At 43.2% G+C, this 22,317-nt stretch overlaps 1 protein-coding gene across 1 annotated transcript in view; it reads right to left on the reverse strand.

Moving 5' to 3' along the window:
* The window catches only part of dhx57 (DEAH (Asp-Glu-Ala-Asp/His) box polypeptide 57), a 32,779-nt gene extending 10,507 nt beyond the window's left edge, over positions 1-22,272 (reverse strand). Inside the window, 15 exon segments of the mRNA XM_042332702.1 lie at positions 633-729; positions 903-977; positions 980-1,018; positions 1,467-1,669; positions 1,912-1,966; positions 2,772-2,905; positions 5,088-5,212; positions 6,118-6,313; positions 7,343-7,464; positions 7,892-8,091; positions 9,877-10,691; positions 13,120-13,311; positions 17,557-17,709; positions 18,296-18,693; positions 22,105-22,272. Coding sequence (XP_042188636.1) covers positions 633-729; positions 903-977; positions 980-1,018; positions 1,467-1,669; positions 1,912-1,966; positions 2,772-2,905; positions 5,088-5,212; positions 6,118-6,313; positions 7,343-7,464; positions 7,892-8,091; positions 9,877-10,691; positions 13,120-13,311; positions 17,557-17,709; positions 18,296-18,681 — 2,792 coding nt within the window. The 5' untranslated portion in view covers positions 18,682-18,693; positions 22,105-22,272.
* Positions 22,273-22,317: the final 45 nt, after the last annotated feature.

Below are 22,317 nucleotides of genomic sequence, written 5' to 3' on the forward strand. Positions count from 1 at the left end.
AGAATGTCTCACAAATAGCCATAAAGTGAGCAAATTTTATTTGAGGGATTGTTGACCAGGATACCAAGAGAAACTCTCTTCACTTTTCAAATAGTACTATATGGGATCTTTAACCACAACAACAAAATTACATTTGTAAAGTGCCTTTCACGTCGGGAGGACGTCTCAAGGCGCTGACATCTATCTGAACAGTGCTAGCACGGCATTGCAGCACTGCATTGTTGTGTCACCTTAGACTAAATGAGTTCCAAGCCTCAATGTGGCGAGAGTGCTACCAACTGAATCAGATTAAGACTAATATATTAGGCATATAAAGCACTGATGAGATTTGCACCATTGTCATATATTTGCAAACAAACAAAAGGTTTGTACCATGAATAGGTTTCCCCCTGAGATAAAAGAGAAGAAGCCAACAAAAAAAAGCTGGAGTTTGCTGTGGCACACAGCGACCATCCATGTTGTAAATCAGATCAATGCTCTTTTGAAGGTTTCACACTTTGGCGACCCTTTCACATAAGATTTAAATCTAGACAAGACCAATGAGATGAAATGTCCCTACATCATGGGAAAGTGAGAAGTGCCTTTTGAATAAATCCTTACACATTGGATTCTATTTTAACAATAGTACAAACCTCTTACTGCGCCGGTTGTTGAATAAAGGATTAGACTGTAGCTGTTCATACAACATCTTGATTTCTGCCAGACCAGGCATAAAAATCAAAACTGCACCTAGTCAGAGATCCAAAAATTAATAAAAGTAACAAAATAATCCGTCAAACATATTAAAAATGCATGAAACATTCTAGACAAACTTAAATCTGACTTAACCACTTCAACGACCATAACTTCTCTCAGGAAATTGGAGTAATAACTCCCAACAGACTTTCTATAATCCCACTGACCTGGAGGATAGTCGTGATCGCCATCCACTATCCATTCCAGTAAAACTTCTATTAAGTCCAAGTTAATCTTTTCAGGTCCATAGTAGCCATTGTCTTTATTACAGACTTACTGATGCCTAAAAAGAAAATAACTTGATTTACTAAACACCAAATAGGAAAATATTTGTAGCGACTGAGAAATAGGCTTCAAACATAGAAAACAGAAACTGGTGGGCACTCAAGGTAAGTGAGTCAACAGTGAGTTTGTCTCAGTTGAAATGTTCCCGTCTCAGAGTCAGAAAGCCCCAGAAGTTCAGCTCCTAATGTAAGATGATACCCCAGCACAGATTACGAGTGCTGCATGCTCAAACCTTAAAAATAATTGTTTTTGGTTTGTAACTCCTTCCTTTGCCTCCTTCTGGCCACGTCACAAGAGACTTCTCTTCGACCATGCCTTCAGCCACCCTCCCCGGTCCCTGATCCCAACCCTCCAAATCCATGACTGTCCAGCGTCTTGGGACGTCCTTCCGATGTGAAAGCCTCTAGACAAATGTAATTTTGTATTGTATTGTAACAGAAACTTACCTTTATATCGGGCCACCAACTGTTTAACCGTGAGTTGCTGGTCAGGAACGCTGTCTCGGACGACTGTTTGATCGTGCACATTCAGAGACATTAGCTCTTCCTCAACCTGATCCACTGTATTTCGATTGGTTTTACCTTTGGCTTTCCAAGGGTCATTAGGCTTTGTGGTGCGTGCATAGGGACTTCCATCTTCTATAACGTATCTGAAAAGAATTTAAAATATGAGTTTTTTTGTTCTTCATTTGTTCTCCCCAGGTGCATAATTTGTGGTTGAGAGGACAGACATTCAATGCCAAATTTCTGTACATTAATTTCTTTGCAAATATATATTCCTAATTTTATCAGTTTGATTTTTTATATATTTTAATTTTGGAGAATAAAAACTTTTGTTTTTAAAAATGAGGCTATCCTTCTACTGTTTTCATACAACATAAACAATACTCACTTAGTCATTGTAACTGCATCTTCAAGGAAATATTGATCCACTGGAAATGTATATCCTAAAAAGGAAGATATTAAAATGATTACATTTATTTTCTTTGAGAGTTGTATGATGATGAATTTTCATACCAAAATAATGTATTTTCTCCCACTTGATGCATGGGAGCCCAGCAAGAGTGTGGGACTAGACTAGGTGGCTCATGCGAAGGAATAAAATAGTACAGACTTTTGGAGAGAAATTCCAGTTGAGTCTAGATTTACTCTAATTTACTTGCAAATTCTTTGATATAGCTGTTATTTTGAAGCCGGTGTCCTTCCTGTAAATTTTTTGGTGCTACCATTATTCAGAAATCAGGGGTCTTTCAAAACTCATTTAATGCTGTTCTTTAAATAAGAAATGTAAATATGTTTAGGAATCAAAATTTTGACTTCCATGTTAACAGGCCAAGTAAAGGACAATAGTAATCCTTCCATTTGATATAATGCCTTTCACCCCAGGAGGACACCTTAATAATAATCCTTGTATTTGATACATCGCCTTATCACGTTGAGACGTCCCAAAGCGCTTCATATTATATTTTAAAGTGAATTGACTGTATTTTGTGGGCAAAGAGTTTTATAGGATTTACTGTAAAGTATAATGACTTTATTTTGTAGGTGAATGTGACAGATAATTTGCACACAGCAATGTTCCGCAAATAGCCATTAAATAAATGACCAATTTAATCTGGGGGATTGTTGGTCAGGACACTTGGAGAAAGTCCCTTCTCTTTTTGAATAGTACCAAGGCATCTTTAACATCCATCCGAACGATTTCCAAAGCAGACTGTTTTCAAGCATTAACTGAGGCTCATTAAACTCTACCTTGGATCTGAATGACAGGACACAAGTTGAAGTAGTCCGAAAACAACTGTGCATTCAGTGTTGCACTCATTAAAACAATGCGTAGATCAGACCGAGAGAGCATCAGATCCCTTAGCACCAGCAGCAAGAAGTCACTGGGAAGAAAGATATGGAGCACACACACACGAAAATTAGTGTTCAATCTCGGTTGATCTCAAAACATGTGCATTTGCAAACAGTTGTCTCAAGTGGCAGTCAGTAATACTGTAACTGCAACAATCTACCTTCTTGACCCTTTAACAGCACAAAATCACTGACATCGTAATATTGCTTGGAAGATTTCAGCTTTTTAGTTTCTTTAAAACTTCAAACACACATGTAAGTACCAGGTTATGAAAGGCAGAGGATAAAAATTGGACACAATGTCCTTGAAGGTATTTCTTGAAGCTATTTCCCTCCTTGAAGGAGAAAATGAGAAGAGGATACATGCAGATCAGAGAGATAGGGAGGTGCTAGGGCACGGAAATTTATATGTGAGGGTGAGGACCTTGGAAATCAATCTTTTCGGAGGCAAGAAGCCAACGGAGCCTGGCGATAATAGAGGTGACGGGTGTGCTGAATTTGGTCTGGGTGAAGACACAAGTGGATGGTAGAACTGGGGAAGCCAGCGAGGAGTGTGTTTGAGAAATCAAGGCGGTAAGTGACAAAAGCATGGATAAGAATTTTAACAACAATTGCTTTGAGGAAGGGACAAAGGCGGGTAACATGGCGGAAGTGAAGAAAAACAGTCTTAATCAGAGACCGAAGGTGAGGAAGAAAGGACAGCTGAGGATTGTGCCAGACCTGAAGCTGGGCGCTCGTTCGGTGAGTTTGAGAGAGAGGCCAGGGAAGTTGAGAGATGTGGAGTATAAATAAAAAAACATTTTGATCCACTTATTAAAAGTAAACATGAAACACTGAAAGGATGTTCGACCTTTGAATAGCATCTTTTGGTTGCTTCCACAGGGTGGAGATAAAGAGCTTTGGCTAAAATTTCTTCTGAAAAATAACCATAAGATTGGCTTATTACACCCTTTATTTCTCCATTCCCAACTGTGGATAATTTTCCAAAATAAGAAGTCTAGATTCCCAAGGTTGCCATCACTACCATTTTTTATTCCCATTTCGGAGCATATAATAAAAATCCAGTCACTATGGATAACAAAGTATGCTGTGGTGCGTATTGAAGTGATTCAGTGTTCTTGGCAGTATAAAAAATGCTCAATCTTTCTTTCGAGGGAGTGCAGAGAAATCTCAATGATTCTATTGTGGGCAGTTGTCAGACACCTAGCACCTACCCAAGGAGTGCGAAGAATAAATGGAGTACAATAGGGTACATGTCTGCAACCTGTCCACTCAACTTCGAAAGTGTGTTATAGAGGGGAGAAAGAAAAACGTACTGCACCAAAAAAATCTGTATGATGCTTCAATCCTCTACTTTGCTGCATTTTGGATTTATAGCTGGAAGATGCTAAGTGGCGACTGGACAATCAGCATCTCCCCATTGGAGCAAGGAAAGAAATCAGAATGGGACCATGCTGCTCTCTTTACCTCCTGGTAAGATGGGAGTGTAATACAACATATTAAAGGGGACAAGGTGGAGGGATTGAGGGAGAGTCTTCCAGCATTTCGGGGCGTAGTGACTGAGAGCGCGACCTCTGATGGTGGGGTGGAGGGTGCGAGGGACGAGCAGGAGGCCGGTGCCAGTCGAGCGGAGGCGCCGGGTGGTGGATTGGGGAGTGAGGAGGTCAGAGAGGTAGGGAGGTGCCAGAGAGTGAAGGGATTTGAACATGAGAGTGAGGATCTTGAAGTCGATCCATTCGGTGATGGGGAGCCAGTGGAGCCTGGCCAGAACTGGTGAGATGTAGGTACGGAGTTTGGTCCGGTTCAGTATGCGGGCGGCAGACTTCTGAATGAGCTGAATCCTTTGAATAGTGGAACGGGGAGACAGGCGAGGAGTGCGTTTGAGTGATACTGGCAGTAAATCAAACCCTCTCAGCCACAGGAGGGAAATGCAAGGGGAGAAAACCAGCACAGAAAGATAGTATTACTCCCAAAAGAACTGGCAACACGCTGAAGCAAGCAACACATTGCTGGGTACAAGAAGTTTTTGCAGTGACTTTTTGCACACCCGTCACCTCTATTATCACCAGGCTCCGTTGGCTTTTGGCCTCAGCGTTTAACAATGAATTTTTAAACTTGCAAGAAGAACAAAATGGTATGAAGCAAGTCAGTGGAACAATAGCATCGGATTAATACTACAGCTAAACACAAAAGGCTGGTGAAAAATACAATTACCTTTCTTCGGTTCGTTCATGAACTTCGTCAACAATAATGTGGGACACACCATGCAAATTTGGATCTCCTGATAGTCGTCTGAGCAATACTCCTGCAGTGCAGTAAAGCAACCTGGTAGAGGAGGACTATGGATATAATACAATTCAATTAATAATAAGAATGTAAACATACACAAGGTTTGTTCAAAAAATAAACTCGTTCAAGTATAAACAGTAGAATAATTTTACATTTCTGATCCCAAAATAGACAACACAATGTCAAGAATGTTACCTAAATTATTGACAATTACAAGACAGACAGGATTTAAGAAAAATAATCAAAAACTTAAAAAGAGATGATGTTCTGGCGGGAGGTCCAGACATCATCTCTTTTTCCTGTGATAGGATAGGGCAGGAAGTGACGGCGCGACCCTCCAATAGACTAGAGGGCTCTGTGATGCATTTAAGCTTGCGCGCCCAACCTCCAAGCACCCAGGCTAGTCACAAAGCCCTCTTGGGGTCCGGGAGGCCCAACATCTAATGAGCCACTCCATATAACTAGTTGCTGAGCCTTTTTTGGATTGACGAGTTATCAGGAGTTTACTGTATTTCACATCGCGCACCCTTTAAATTCCACACAATGTGGCAAGTTCTGTGGTCTTGAGGTATTTTACAGCACACATTTAGGTCTTCCCACACTCTCCTTAACAGACGTACTAAAAGCCAAAGGGACACTGCAGTTATCGGCTCTCACACTATTATTTCAGTGTCATAATAAATGGGCTTCAAGACCTTCTCCTTTGTACAACCATCCACTTCTCTACTCGAGGGCTGGACGAGTTGTGCTATATGCTTTATCACACAACAATAATAATAATAACAACTCAATACGTTAATTGTACGCCCTAGTAAACCCATCGTATGACTAGGATTCTAACGACTATAATATATGCTATATTATACTGCATGAATATAAACCTGTAAATTTGTTTCCTGAAGAACAAAATAATTGAAAGTAATGAAAAGTCAATTTATTAGGCGACTGTACAAACCTTCACACATTCAAGTCTGATCTGGTATCCCACAATTCCTCCAAGTCTCTCAGTTCGTTCCTTAGCCACACGTTCTGCGACAGAGATGGCAGAGATTCTGCGAGGCTGAGTGCAAATAATGTTTGCAAGCATTCCCGGAGGGTTGTTCAAAGAATCATCCAGGAGAAACTGAGGAATCTGTGTTGTCTTTCCACATCTGCAGGAGTTAAGAAAATATTTTGCAAGATTTTCATGATTGTCAAATACAAGGCGCTGCAATTAATGCAAAAACACAGAAACGGCCTTAAATATTAAATATGTAGAGCCTTCCACTGATGACTGGCACTACCTACCACCACCTCCGCAATATTGCCAGACTCCGCCACTGCCTCACCCCTCAGGCTGCTGAAAGCCTCACCTACGCATTTGTCACATCAAGGCTCGATTGCGGAAACTCCCTCCTCATCGGCCTTCCCAACTCTTCCCTTCACAAGCTGCAGATCATCCAAAACTCTGCAGCTCGTGTACTCTCGTGCACCAGACTCCGCGACCCCATCAATCCCACCCTCGCCCGACTCCACTGGCTCCCCATCCCCCGGAAGATCGAGTTCAAGATCCTCGTCCTCACTTTCAAGGCCATCGATGACCTTGCTCCCTCCTAACTCTCTGACCTGCTGACTCCCTACCAACCTGCCCGCTCCCTCCGTTCAGCAGGCTCTAGTCTGCTCCATGTCTACCGCCCGACCCCCTCTACCATTGGTGGCCAGGCTTTCAGCCTCTCTGCCCCCACACTCTGGAACTCCATCCCACGATCCCTTTGGCTCGCTTCCTCCCTTGCATCCTTCAAGGCCGGTCTCAGGACCCTTCGCTTTAATCGTGCCTTTGGTCACCCTCCCACCTCTCTGCCTTCCCTCACCCCTACATCACCCCTCCCCCATGCTCGGGTTCTGAACCCTGACTGTCCAGCGCTTTGGGACGTCCTCCCGACGTGAAAGGCGCTCTATAAATGTAATTTTGTTGTTGTTGTTGTTGATACTCTGGCTGAGATCAGCTAACTCAGCAGAGATCAAGATTCAAACCTATAACCTTTTATTCTATATGACCCATTGTTGTGATGGGGTGTTGCCTTTACCAGGGAGGCCATGTGGATAGATGAATCTGGCAGTTTGTTAAATGACTAAAATGCACTCATTCTCCGCTCCTGGAACTGGCTTTCCTTTCAACTCCACAGCTGTTCCAAACTTACCCAGTCATTCCACTCACTACCAACACCTGGTGTTTGTTCAACAAATCCAAAATTTCTGCTTGTTTCTGAAAAGCTGGGAGTTTCTTCCTCTCTTGCAACATGGATTGGTAACGCCTAGAAGACTGAAATAAAATATCTCTCAGTCAGAACGGAATAGCTTAATGTATCGCAGCCTAAGGAGATATACATTGGGTGACAGAATGATGGACTCCCAAGCATAGGCACAATTGTGAAATGGAGTGGTCAACAGTCTGGTTAGTTCCAATCATATCTCAGTATCTGCAAGAGATAATTTTAAAAGCAGGGAAGCAGGTGGTTTTGTTTAGTGCTCCTCTTTGATGGCATGGTTAAGATCTCAAGGACAAATTTCTGCTGAATCAAAAGTACGTATTACAACAAAACTCATTCTTCAATATAAAATGTGAAGAATTTCTTCATCTGTTTCTTACCTGTGGAGCAAAAATACCGTATTCGCACTATTAACCAATGGTGATCATACAAGCAACTTCTGAATAAAATTGGTGCGTGTGTTTGTGTGTATAAAGTTACCTGTTTGGCTTGAAACTGCTTACGAAGTTTTTGGTTTTCCGCTTGCATATTTTCCAGTCTGGGTACATATCTCCTGGATTGAGTTTTCTTCAGATGTGCGTAGCTTTCAGTTTCCACAACCACTACCTCGGGCTCCTCTTCCTCCTCCTCCACCTGTAATTCACCATTGCCCACTGCAGTCTCAGCTTTCACTGTAACCACTGTAAAGAAGATTTACACTGTTCAGGTTTCCACAAGCAGTAGTATTGTAATTTTAAAAGCACAAGATGTAGAAGTGATTAAAGGCCACTCATAGAATATTACTGCACTGAAATAGGACATTCAGTCCATCAAGTTTTCAATCTTCTGCTCAATCCCACACACTTCAATATTCATTGTTTTCGAGCATCTATCCAATTTCTTTTACAATAATCTACGGACTGCTTCAACACTTTGTGGCACTATCCCAGATCAAGACGTCAAGTTTGGCAGAGAGATCCCAACTCTGCCACTTATTGCACCTCTGCTCAAGTCAGTGGTTACATGTTGCTTGAATGTGGTTGTGTGGGAAAAGGAAAAGAGGTAAAGTTGGGTGGGACGTCCTCCGATATTCCTCTCTAAGGGAGAGTCTAAGCTTTTCCTAATGCATCCTGACAACTTAACAAAATACAGTCATGTCACCAACTTAATTTTTTTCTTTTGCCTTAATTTTCTCAAGTCCACTTCTTGAAGGGCAGATTCAGGCTGGGGTGCAGATTCATAGAACCTCCAACACCCAACCGCAAAATACACAGTCAATCCGCTTTATAGTATACCCTAACAACAGGATAAGGCTTATTATTATAATGCCTTATATGAAAGTCCACACAATGGGTGTTGACAGGCTATCAAACACGGGGCTGGGGTATGAAAGGAGCTAAACCAAGCCAGTTCCAGTCCTCAACCAAGGGGAAAAGACACTTGGACAAATCGAGGATAACATTTTCCCTTCGTGATGAAAAATTAGAGGACATTTTTCTCATAACTACGTTACGTGGAAAGACTAGAGAAACTGGGATTGTTCTCTTTAGAGTAGAGTAGGTTAAGGGGAGATTTAATAGAAGTATTCAAAATTATGAGGGGTTTTGATAGAGTAGATAGGGAGAAAATGTTCCACTTGCAGGTGGGTCGGTAACCAGTAGACAAAGATTTAAGTTAACTGGCAAAAGAACCAGAGAGATGATGAGTTTTTTTTACACACAGCAAGTTGTTACAGTCTGGAATGCACTGCCTGAAAAGGTGATGGAAACGGATTCAATAACAAAAAGAAACTGGATAAGTACTTGAAGAGGAAAAATGTGCAAGGGTATGGGGAAAGAGCGGGGGAGTGGGACTGATTCGGTAGCTCTTCCGAAGACCTGGCACAGGCACAATGGGTCAAATGGCCCCCTTCTGTGCCGTAATATTCTATGATCTTCCCCTCTACACATAGTCCAGGTCATGCTTAATAACATGTCCAACAACAACTTGTATTTACATAATGCTCTTCACATAGGGTAATGTCTCGGAGCACTTTACAGGGACATGGTTGGATACCTAGTTGGGGGGGGGGGGATGTAACCACTGAGTTGAGCATCAGTAAAATTAGAAAAATCAATATGCAAATATACATTTAAAAATTCCATGTTACATATGAAAGGTTAATGTGATCACTTTCTCTAATGCTTTCTTCCTGCAGGATGCCGATTCCATTCTCCAAGGACATTACTGAACAAAACGCCAAGTGTTGTGGTCCTGGAATCAGATTGATATTGCTTAAATGTAATTGTCAAGAACCTTAACAATCAGGTCTTCATCTCCCCCACCTTCCCTCCACTGATCAGCATTCAAGCCCATAACGCCAGCTAAACTCAAGCACAGTGGAACATCACATAGTTGCTATCCCATGCCCATGCTTTTGAGGCACTTCTACTTTTGTCCAATGCTCTCTAGTAAAGTTTTCATTTATAGCAGATTTGCATTACTACCTTCTGACGGCCGATCTGACCTCCGATCCAACAAACTGCTGTAGGAAGTTTCCTGAGTGTCGGCATTATTAGTTCTTTTAGAAGGGACCAGACTCAGGATTGGAGGCAAGCTGTATTTATGGGAGTCTTTGAGAAGCAATTCACTCATTTTCTCTTCATCTTCCAAACACGTGATCAAAGTGTGGACCACTGGTTCATTTGTCTCTGCTGCAGCCAAGGCCTCCCCATAGAGGTGTTCAGTTATATGCAAACAGCAAGCTTGAGGCAGATTGTCATTGATGGAAGAAAAAGCTACAATTGGGGCTTGGTAGGGATACTTATTATCATTTGGGAAACGGATTTCCAAAGTATATAGCAACGCATTGCTGTCCTGGCGCAAGTGATCATCTGCTTTCCGTTCTCTAGCTCCAGGACGCTCGTGTCTGAATCTGCACTTGGACCCGTACCGGCAGTTGCCCAGGAGATAATACTGGCAAATGCCTTTCAAGTTTTTTTCTGGCAAGTCTTCTGTTTCACATCGTGCTGACTTGCAAAGTTTCTTGGTCAAGAATTGGAGTGCCAGTTCCACGCTCCAGACGCGATTTGGAATCCTTTCGCAGAACCTGTCTGCATAAATAGAACTAAGAACGAGGGCTTCCTCCAGCCTTTGCTCCGCGCACTCCGCCACGCTGGCACGAGTTGCTGTTCGAGAGGCCTTGATGCCCTCACCAAACTTTTCCACAAAGCACTGCCCCAGCAATTGTTCCAGAGATGATCCTATGTCCCCATCAAATGTTTCAAGTGCTGGCATGCAATGGTCTGCATGAAAACCATACCTGAAGTAAAATAATCAAGTTAATTCTTACGCAGCAGTCAGTTGCCACCTGCTAACAAATTCACTACAACATACAAGATCAGAAAAAATAGCTTAAAAAATGCAGCTTTGAACAGAACATTGTAGCTTTTATTTATAAAAAACTTCATGTACAATCCCTGGCAGATGTTTAGTACTCTAGGGCTAGGAGCAGTGTACATTAAAAATTGTCAGACAAGGAAGTTATTTTCTTGTATGGTTGATGAACTCTTTGCTTGCAATTTGACGATGAACTCATTTAACCCACGTGAGAAGTGTTAGCCAGCACTAATCTCAAAGAAGCACATATTGGGATGGGGAATAAGGGCAAATAAAAGGAAAAATCACTTGACTTCAAAACATCCAACTGCATCAATATGGGAAGTTATGCGGGATGTCACTGAACAGTTAATTAATAACTTAATTTTTAAAAATAAATAAGAATTATTATTAAATCCATGAAAACATTTCAGTTGGTCTGTTTTTAGGACTAGTCACCTGCATAGCAACAGGTTGCATGAAATGTTGCATGAAATCATATAGCACTAAGGAAACATTGAATGGTAGATAGATAACAAGATACAATTAGGCAGCACTGCACAGGAATGAAGTCAATGTCTGGCAAGTAGCTGCAGGCTAAGCCCAGTCTTAGGCTAACTAACAAAGTTTTTGTACTCTCCTCATAATAAAGAACTCAGTAACTGCCCAAGAACTAGTAAACTGGGGGATCAGTGCATTTACACATTAATCCAAATAAAACCCGAGCTGGGTGGAAACCACAAAATAAGAAGCAGGATATAAAATTTTGGGATTATTCCCTAAAGAAATGTTCTTTGATGCAAAGTACCATTAATCTGACTTTAAAAAGCAATGCCTGGCAAAATCATAGACAGCTGTAGGGGAAAAGTTTTTTAGTTGTTATTATTGTAAACCTGAGATATAACAACAGAGCTGGGCTATCGGTTGTTATATCTCAGGGTCACAATGATGGATTTTGATGTGGTGGCGAGGGGGCAAGGCACTGGGACTCCAGGATGGAGTCCCACAAAGCAGAATGCCTGAAAGCTTGCTCACTGATGGAGAGGAATGTTGTAGCTAGAATTAAAACAGTGGCCTGCTTCATGTCTCATGGGGGGATGTGGGACATGAAAGCACACCTTAGTTGCAGTCCTAGTTGACAACATTCCCAAACCTCTCCACGCCACTGAAGGCGTACAGCAGTAACACCTATGCTTTAAAAGTGGGAACATTTAAAACCTTATATTTATTTAAGTGCCATTTATGTACTAGAAGATCTCCAAATGCTTAACAATGGGAGTGGTGGGCATGGAGCAAAACAAGGACAGAAGTTGGATTGGGAAATAGTATTCATGTCATGAAAGTATAAAACAATTAGCAATTTAAAATCTGCTGTATCTAGGGAATTAAGCAGAGATCTAAGAAATGGATATTGAATAATTTTCAAATGAAGTGGTAAGCATGGGTTATGAAGCTGGAGAGCACATTGGGATACTGCTGAGTTTTAGGCAAAGCCTATTTTTAACTTCTACTCACCTGTGGGGTAGCCTCAAAATTCACACAAAATAACACACATTTGTGACACTCATTGATAAACAATGGGATCGGAAGAGGAAAGGAAAACAGCGGGTGGGGGGGGGGAGGGGGGTTGCACATGCAGACACGTTCCCATTCTTTCCAAAAAGAGAAGCATATACCAGCCTCGGCAGCCACCGCTACTTCACACAGAAAAAAAATACAAAAACACACTTAAGTGCATGCATTTCTTATTGTGCTCCACATTTAAACATATACCAAAACAGGATGTGTCCTAAATGATTGCAGCACACATCTAGGAAATTTGTGACCAGGCTAGGGCAAGACCTTGGGAACTGGCCTCCATTGTATAGTGTAATAATCAATCTAGTTTGACAACACCACTACGAAGTGAATCATTATTTTAAGCTCAAGCAAAACTGGATTGGTAACCCATAAGAATTGGATAGAAAATAAATTAAATGTAGTAAGTGCCTCCACCCATTGGTGAATGACCTGTGAAGGAGATCAAATACGTTTAGTAAGATATCACTGAGATTGAAAATTCAATTTAGGAGCTGCTTTCTCATACAATTATACTTGTTAACAGTATTGTACCTGCAGCAACTCCTCCCAAATGGAAGTCTGCTGAAGAAAGCAATATTTAGATTAGGATGCACTCTGTAAAAATTACAAGAGTCAAGAGCTGGAAATCAATTAGAACAGTTTTTCCTGTCCTCAGATACATCTTATAGCTCCACAAAACAAAATGAGAACTCATAGTTTAAACAGTCTGAAACAGTCAGGATAACCTACAATTTTAAAATGTCAAATCAATGCACCTGTTAAAGATTTGGTGAAAAGCGATATCAACAAACCTGGTCAGCTTCCGAACAGCAAGTACGGATATGCTGGGTTGTACAAAATGCTCCACAGGTGGGTACACAGGACAAATCTTTTCAGCCTCTGCAACACCTTCATCTTTGGTAGACCAGTACTGATCTTCATCTCTGTAATCCAGTTCATCATTTTCTTCCGGTATTTCGCATTCGTCTTCAGAAGCTTCATCTCTATTGAAAACGTGACAAACAATTAAATTCAAAGATTTTAAACTTAGATAAAAGTTCAAACAAACGTTTGGAGGATTAAGCTAACCACCTTGCTGAGAAAATAAAATGCATCTTCTACTTTAGTACGTTCTCCGAATACAGACTGATTCATTTTCTGACAAATATTCTGAATCAAATGAAACATAAACACACCAAATTTATAGAGAACAATATTTTACAGTAATTGTGTGATGAACAGTAGAAAAGTTAGCACTCAAAGAGATAATTGGATGAAGAACTCCCTTTGAATCTTTTGATCTCATTTGTCCACAATGATGGCCCATAAAAAGCCAAAAAGTGAATGGATCAATTTTATCTGAGGGATTGTCAGCCAGGACAAAAGGAGAAGCTCCCGTCTTTTCAAATATGGCCACAGGAATTTTAATGTCCACCTGAACTAACACAGGTGGGGACTTGGCTTAATGTCTCATTCAAAGGACGGCACCTCTAATAAGGCAGTTCTCCCCAGCTTAACACTGTCAGCCTGTGAGCTTAAAGTCCTGATATGGGGCTAGAACCCACAACCTTCTGACTCAAGAGTGTCACTGAACTGAACCATGCTGACACCGTAATTCCAAATGTTGCGACTGTGTTGGTAGACAAATATAGCACCCTTGATTTGAATAACCAATTAATGTGAAGAATTATTGGCTAGGTCACCAGAAGAAACTCTTCTCAATTCTCTTTTCAATCGTGCCAATGGGGCCTTTAACGCCCGGGTGAATGGACAATGGGGCCTTCACATTTCATCCAAAAGACGGCAGCTCCAATAACAACAACAACAAAATTACATTTGTATAGCGCCTTTCACGTCAGGAGGAGGTCCCAAGGTGCTGGACAGGCAGAGTTTTGGACTCAAACTGAGGGTCGGGGTCAGTGAGGGTGGAGGGCACGGAGGGGAAGCAGGGAGATTGAAGGCACGGTCGAAGAGGATAGTCTTGAGATGGATCTTGAAGGTGGCAAGGGAGGGGGCAAGGCAGAGGGATTGCGGGATGGAGTTCCAGAGAGTTGCGGCAGAGTGGCAGAAGGCCAGCCCACCTATAGTGGGGCGAGCGAGGCAGGGGACATGAAGAAGGCCGGAGCCCGCTGAGCGGAGGAAGCGAGCAGGATGATAGGGTATTAGGAGGTCACAGAGGTAGGGGGGACAAGACCATGGAGGGCTTTGAAGGTGAGGTCCAGGATCTTGAACTGTAACCTCTGTGTGATGGGAAGCCAGTGGAGTTGGGCGAGGATGGGGTTGATAGGATCTTGGAGCCTAGTGAGGGAGAGAACACGGGCTGCAGAGTTCTGGATGATCTGCAGCCTGTGGAGGAAGGAACTGGGGAGGCCGACAAGCAATGAGTTTGCATAGTCGAGCTTCGATGTAATGAAAGCATGTATGAGGGTTTCAGCGGCCTGTGGTGTGAGACAGTGGCAAAGTCAGGCGATGTTGCGGAGGTGGGGGAAGGCAGAGCAGATCATGGCGCAGATGTGGGGTAGAAAGGATAGCTGAGGGTCAAACAAGATGCCAAGGTTCTGGACTGGCTTCGCAAGGTGGAGTGTGCAACCATGGATGGTGATGCTGTCAGCGCCTGAGGTGAGGAAGTCCTGACGGGAGCCAATCAGGAGAGCCTCGGTCTTGGTGACGTTCAACTGAAGAAAGTCAGGACAGCAGTGGTCCTGGAGTCGAGGGTGGCAGCAGAGAGGTAGAGTTGGGTGTCATCCACATACATGTGGAAGTTGACCCCATGTCTGCGGATTATGTCACCAAGAGGGAGCATATAGATATTGAAGAGGAAGGGACCAAGGACAGAGCCCTGAGGAACACCACACAAGATGGTGCGGGGGTTAGAGGAGAAACAGTTTGTGGAGATGAAGTGGAGGCGGTGTGAGAGGTATGATCTGAACCAGTTAAGGATAGAGCCGTGAAGCTTGAGGTGAGAGGAGAGTCGGAGGATGAGGATAGAGTGGTCAACGGTGCTGAAGACAGCAGAGAGGTCAAGAAGGATGAGGAGGCAGAGGAAGCCCTGGTCACAGATGGACAGAATGTCATTTGTCACGTTGACCAGGGCTGTTCCTGTGCTGTAGGCGGCACGGAAACCCGATTGGAGGGGTTCGAGAAGGGAGTGGCGGGAGAGGAAGGAGCGAAGCTGAGAAGCAACAACACGTTTCAGCATCTTGGAGAAGAAGAGGAGGTTGGAGATGGGGCGGTAGTTATGGAGTAGAGAATGTTAAGGATAGGAGTGATGACGGCTGTTTTTAATGGGGTGGAACAGTAACAGAGGACAGGGAGAGGTTTATGATGTCAGTGAGTAAAGGGACAAGGAAGTGGAACTGGGAGGTAAGGAGAGGTGTATGGATGGAGTCGAGGGAGCAGGTGGCGGGTTTCATACGGGTTATGGTGGTGATGAGAGAGGAGGGGGAGACAGGTTCAAAGGTGTGGAGGGAGGGATGAGTAGGGGTCGGGGTGAGAGGAGGAGATGTGGAGTGGGTAGCAGCTGCAGTGGCAGAGGCAGCTGAGCAGACTCCCTCGACTTTGGATTTGAGGAAGTCCAGCATTGCTTCGCAGTTGGCAATTGAGATGAAGATGGGTGAGGCGTGAGAGGGTGGGCGGAGGAGCTGGTTTGTGATGGAAAAGAGGAGCTTGGGGTTGTCCTAAGGCTCCAAGGGTGTCTTGGAGTAGAACAACTATTTAGCGGAGGCGAGGGCAGAGCGGTAGGATTTGATATGGTCCAGCCAAATCTGCCGATGGACAGTTAATGCACCAATGCCAAGGATTGCAGTATACTAGAGGATAAACCTGGAGTGTATGGAACTTGAATCCACAACCTTCTTGCCCAGAGTGCTACCAACTGTGCCAATCTACAGTGCTTATTATAGTTAATTCATGACAGCTTTTTTCTATGTTTTCATCTCTTTCTAAACACTTAGAACCTTATCTTGAAACACTACAATCACACAAGACTTCCTGAAATAGAAAATAAAGTGTTTAACTATATATGAGGGGAAATAACGATGCAATATTATGTTAAAAGCAATGCATTGTACACACCAAAACAACAAGAGGCACAATGAGGACATAATTGTAAATGGGAAAAGGAGAGGCATAATTCCAGCTGCAAAAATAAACTCCAGGACATAATACATAAATATTTTACAAAATAACTGAATAGCATGAAGGCGAGCTCATATTCTCCAACTGTGGGGAAAGCAACGCAAATATAGCATGAATCCAGTTATAGGAATTGGTTTGCTGCCAACCATATACAAAGTAACAAAAAAAGCACAGTATAACTATTTCTGCAGTTACTTCATTACAAAGGGGCTCATGTCTTATGCTACCCTTTTCTGTGTGTCCAGCTTTTATAATGTAAACACAGTTGCCACTCTGCCTCGGAAAAACACCAACACCATTTAAAGTTATCCTACAGTGGTGGTGGGGGGGGGGGGGGGGGGGGGGGCAGGAGTAACAAAATTATGCTCCAAGTGTCAGTATTTAGCACTAATTGTTCAATTGGACTAAACATCTAGACAAATGAAGAGTCAACCTATATTCTCTCTTTTCTCCTTCTGCAGCATCTATTATTGCGTATTTAAAAAAATATATTGTTCAATGTGGAGGAAAATGTTTCAATGCCTGACTTCACTGATAAAATAACAATTTGCATTTATATAGTACCCTACATGCAAGATAGTGCTCACTCATTAGTGCTCACGGCAGCTGGTACCACACATTAAGTTAGGATGTAGCCAAGCAGAAGCCCTCGTACAGGTCATTTCCAGAGTCTGGTACAAAGTACTTCTTTTTGTAGTTTCAAATAAAACAAGCGATTCAAAATATCATGCTTTGCGTGACTTATACATTTACTGTTGTCAATGGAAAATGTATCCGGATGATGCTAAGAGAGTCTTTCCCAAAGCCCTTTGTAAAAAAACACGATAGTTCAAATTAAGAGTCCGGGCTATTTAATGGACTGAAAAAATGTCCAAGTGTGACAAAAGCAAAGACTAGGGAAAAAGATGCGAAGATGTGTAAACCTCACACAAGTCATATCAGCTGCAACCAAATATTGAGTAGGACTTATGCAAAGTATGAGTTACACGAAAAGTATAAATAATAGGAAATTCAACGGGACTTGGGCAGATGTACGCCTGAGACGATAATACGATTTAACAGATCAGACTTATGTGAATTTGCCTTTACCACAGTCCCCAACAACAGCTTACTCAGTCGTGCTGTCTGTCTCCTGGTTTTGAAGCTCTCGGAGGAGTGCCCGGACCTTCTTCTGGTTCTCAGTGGTCATGTGTAGAGTCTGCAAAGGCACTCGGCTTTCAGATCTGGATTTGAACTTGCTTCCGCTTTGACCATCCAAACTTGATCTGCAGAAAATACAATTACAGGATGCTCACAAAGGGTACTTAAGTCTCATCAAACTAACCAGAGCAGCTCTCCTTGGTACTGATACCTCTCGCACACGTGATTTTTAATCACTAATTAAACCATGCAAATAGATTGTGTTTTAAGTTAATAATGGTAATGGAGGGGAATCAAACATTTTCCCTTTTTCACACATCATGTAAAACAATGTGTACACAATAAAAATAGATGACACAGTGACGCCCACAATTTGTTAAGATTATTGGACATTTCAGCATTATTTAAGTCTTTTTAAAACATCTCAACTTTAGGCCCCATAAATCAGGCGGGCAGTCAAAAAGTGTTTCCAGACATCTGTAAGTATCACAGTTATGCTGCTAAGTAGTAAGTAGGAATCACTATGGGTCACCCAAACCAACCCCCACCATTGCTTCTGTTCAACAACTCCCCCAGCAGCAGCTGGAATCAGAAATGTGGGAAATCACAATTCAGTTTATCAAACTCTTACTTGAGAACTTAAACACAAACGTTCAATTGGCGTAAAAGTAGCCAAAGTATTAATCTTTGTTGCTCAAGTGCTACACGTACCTTTGTGGCATAGTTGCATTAGCGAACAGATTGAATTCTCCTGGCTCCTTGAATTCTTTTGGTAGGAATTGCCTACTTGGAGGATCAGCTCTACTTGTAGTTGCACCTCTGCCTCTGGTTCCACCTCTAGATCCTCCAGATCCTCCTCTAGATCCTCCTCTAGAACCTCCTCTCGATCCTCCTCTCGATCCTCCTCTTGATCCTCCTCTCGATCCTCCTCTACCCGCACCCCGAGAGCGTTTAAGGACAAGTGGTGTCGTGTCGAAACAGAAATCATCTTCATCCCACAATTTGCTCGAAGCTTTCCCACTATGGCTCGCTCCACCATGCTTTTTGAACTTTCCTCCTCCTTGATTTGGTCTTCCTCTCCTTCTGCCGGAATTCATTTTCAGTTTTCACTGAACAAACAAATTTAACTTGGTTACGAAGAGTACTGCGTTACACATAATGAACTTCTATCTAAAAAAATTACAAAACAATTCCTTGATTTTTGTTACATGAAAAGGTGACGCAATAGTGTTCTACTGACTGGTGCATCTCTGGAATTGCAAATTTTACTCCTGTGGCCTTCTTTATCCCGATTTTTGTGCGTTTACCTTTCCTATGTTTTCTAATAAAATGGGGTTTTCTACTGCAGATTCAGATAATCTTGGAGTGGAATTCTAAATTATTACACCAAACTAATCGTGCAAAGGATATCATTGGTTTCTTCATAAACAAAAATGCTTTCCAATGGGAAAATGATGACAATATGTTATTGGCAAAATCATCTGCTACCTCTACTCTAAGGCCCAAGAATGAATGAAAGCAGAAACTGTCACTTCATCATATACCTCACTTTGAATTCTGAGAATACATGATTGGATCAGTTTGTTGAGTAGGCACCAGCAACAAGGAAAAATTGATGGCATACTTTGAGTGACAAATATTCTTCATCACTTTTCCCTGAGCAATGTTAGAAAGCCTTTCTTCTTAAGGTACAGGTCTCCATCACTGAATATTTTAGGCCACTATACCTCTTTCCTCATATCTGACTTAATAGACCTTTCGCTTTGGCGAGAATAAAGCAGGTGATGTGAAATTTCTTCTGATTTCTCAATGGTTAACATATTTGAACCTTCTACCAACTTTGATTCTTTCCACACAATGTAAATCTTGAATGATGCGTCAGGAACTCCAAACTAACCAATTTACAATAGAATTCAAGTTTAATTATTGCATCTGCACGTAAAGTTATGAATTTAAAATTAAGGACATCCTAACTCTTTAATATATCTTCAAAAGCGGTTTAGGATGAAGTTGATTAGATTATTTAATCAAGTTTATTATTTAATCATGATACACTTGTACCCCCCTCCCCCCGGCTCAGAGTCAGGCTCCACCACTGTTAAATGCTCTGAAACGCTACACTGCGTGGAGGGCGCTATATAAGTGAAAGTTGTTGTTACTTATGGCACATAATTACACAGAAATACTCTGTAAAGCTTTTGGCTCTGGCCGAAGATGATAAAAAAAATTGTTCATTTGCTTAATTCTCAAGTTTTCAATTTATTTTAGTAACATTAGGTGAGCAAACAAAATGTCCATTATATTGGACATTATCAAGTCTTCCACTTTAAAGTTCACCTACAACATGCTAATAAGGGATTGGGCAAAAACCTGCACCTAAGAATTTCACTCCATATGTCAGAACATTTATGGTAACAGACAGAACAAAACACAGGTATTTCATACAGAAACAAATTCAAACTTATGGATTTCAGAACATAAGGAGTAAGTTATTTCACTTGTCACATGTACCCCTATTGTGAAGCCTGCACTTAATTCAAATTACATCATGGATGGCAAGTGTTTGAAGCCAATGCAAACACAGTAAGAGTTGAGATTATTAAAACATAATGAGTAACATTACAATACTATAATAGTAACCTAATATTAATATTCATGCATGGAAACCTGCTATGACTACATTTTTGAAGAATTCTATTACAATCTTCACATAAGTCTACATTTCTAAACCTTTCCATAAAGATTGTGGTGCATATTTATAGAGTTAATGCTGTTAACAGCATTCCTCTGGTTATTGCTTGTTTGTTTTTTAAAGCTCCTAATGAGACATTCAGGACACAGACATTTAAGTAGAACACATTCCGGATAATGTGCATTACATATTGCCCTCATTTATTTTGTCACCTTTGTCACAACTATTGGTGTGAGTCACACCAAAAGAGCAAAGATATGATCAAAAGCTACACAACAGTCCAACTGTAATTAGATCTGGATACATAAATACTGTAATCCTGGAGTGAATCCAGGAACACCACACATTATCTGAAACACTAAGCTATATTGTGGTGATCAGTCAATACATATCAACAACAACAAGATTACATCTGTATAGCGCCTTTCATGTCGGGAGGATGTGCTGGACAGAGTACAGCATTTCAGACCCGAGCTGGGGTTGGGGGGGTAAGGGAGGGGAAGGGGGTGGCCGATGGCATGGTCGAAGAGGAGGGTCTTGAGGTGGGACTTGAAGGAGGCTACAGAGGGGGCAAGGCGGAGTGACTGGGGGATGAAATTTCAGAGGTTGGGGGCAGAGTGGCTGAAGGCTATATCAATAATATTATATCAATACAATATACAGAACTGCCCACCACATTGGTGTAATATGATAATCCTTGCATATGATATAGCTGCTTATCTCATCATCAAGACATCTCAAAGCACTTCCCAAGAATTATTGTGTATTAGCAGGCAAACGGTCAGCCAATTTTCACACAGTAATGTCCCACAAACAACCACGTAAAAGCGTTAGTGACACTTATGCGGAGGGAGGATAACTTTTTTTTCCAGGATCCGCTGGGTGTCGGAGGCACACAAAAACCCAAATACAGATACAATGAATCAAGAGTCCCCAAACCAAACGATTGAGATTTCCCGCCAATCAAAGGAGATGACAGAAGACGCAAAGCCTCGTTCAAACAGGCAGAGCTGCGTTTTAGCTCTCGCAGCGGGCGACTCGACTCAGCGAACGGACTACATTTCTGAGCCAGGGCGAGGAGAAAAGGGAGGGCCGACGGGTCACGAGGCAGGGCAGGGAGGCGAGCAGCAGCGAGCCAGGGGGCAGGGCAGGAGGGCAGAGGCTGGGGAGAACGGACGGCAACAACTTGCATTTGCATAGCGCCCCCTCACGCGGGGTGGCGTCCCGGAGCGCTCCGACGGTGGCGGAGCCTGACCCCCGAACCGGGGGGGGAGGCAGGTGACCGTGAGCACCATCAAAAAGGAAGGTCTTTGAGCGGGATTGGAAAGTGGGGCGGGAGGGGGCGAAGGCGGAGAGATTGTGGGGGAGAGGCTGAAGGCACAGCCACCGATGGTGGAGCTGGGGGGGGGGGGTGAGGGGGGTGAGGGAGGGGGGGGTGAGGGAGGGGGGGGGGGTGAGGGGGTGAGGGGGGGGAGGGAGGAGGAGGGGTGAGGGGGAGGGAGGAGGAGGGGGGGGTGAGGGGGTGAGGGAGGGGGGGGGGGTGAGGGGGGAGGGAGGAGGATGGGAGAGGGGGGGGGGGGGTGAGGGAGGAGGAGGGGAGAGGGACGAACACGACCCCGGAGCTGGGAATGGAGGGGGGGAGAGGGGGGAGAGGGAGAGGCGGTGTGAGGGGCCCTGAAGGGATTTGAAAACGAGTGAGAGGGTCTCGAAGTCGATCCCGTCCGAACAACCGCCGGCGCCGCTTACACTGGGGGGTGGGGGCGAGTGGGGGGGGTGGGGGGGGTGCGAGGCCCTCCCTCTCGCCGGGCGTTTGAACGGCGCCGCTCACAGCCACAGGCAGCTAAACCGGCCAACCGGGGCACCAGCCCCAAGTCAAGCCGCCGCCTCCTCCTCCTCTCCTCCTCTCCTCCCCGAGCAACAGCAACGGCCCGAGCTCGACTCCCGCGTCTCCCTCACAGGCCGCTCCAGCCTGACCTCCCACCCCACACACACACACACACCCACCCACTCACCCGGAAGTGATGTCCGGCGAGTTCCGGCT

Source organism: Callorhinchus milii, unplaced genomic scaffold, assembly GCF_018977255.1.
Source record: "Callorhinchus milii isolate IMCB2004 unplaced genomic scaffold, IMCB_Cmil_1.0 Scaffold3, whole genome shotgun sequence".
NCBI classification, from domain to species: Eukaryota; Metazoa; Chordata; class Chondrichthyes; order Chimaeriformes; family Callorhinchidae; genus Callorhinchus; species Callorhinchus milii.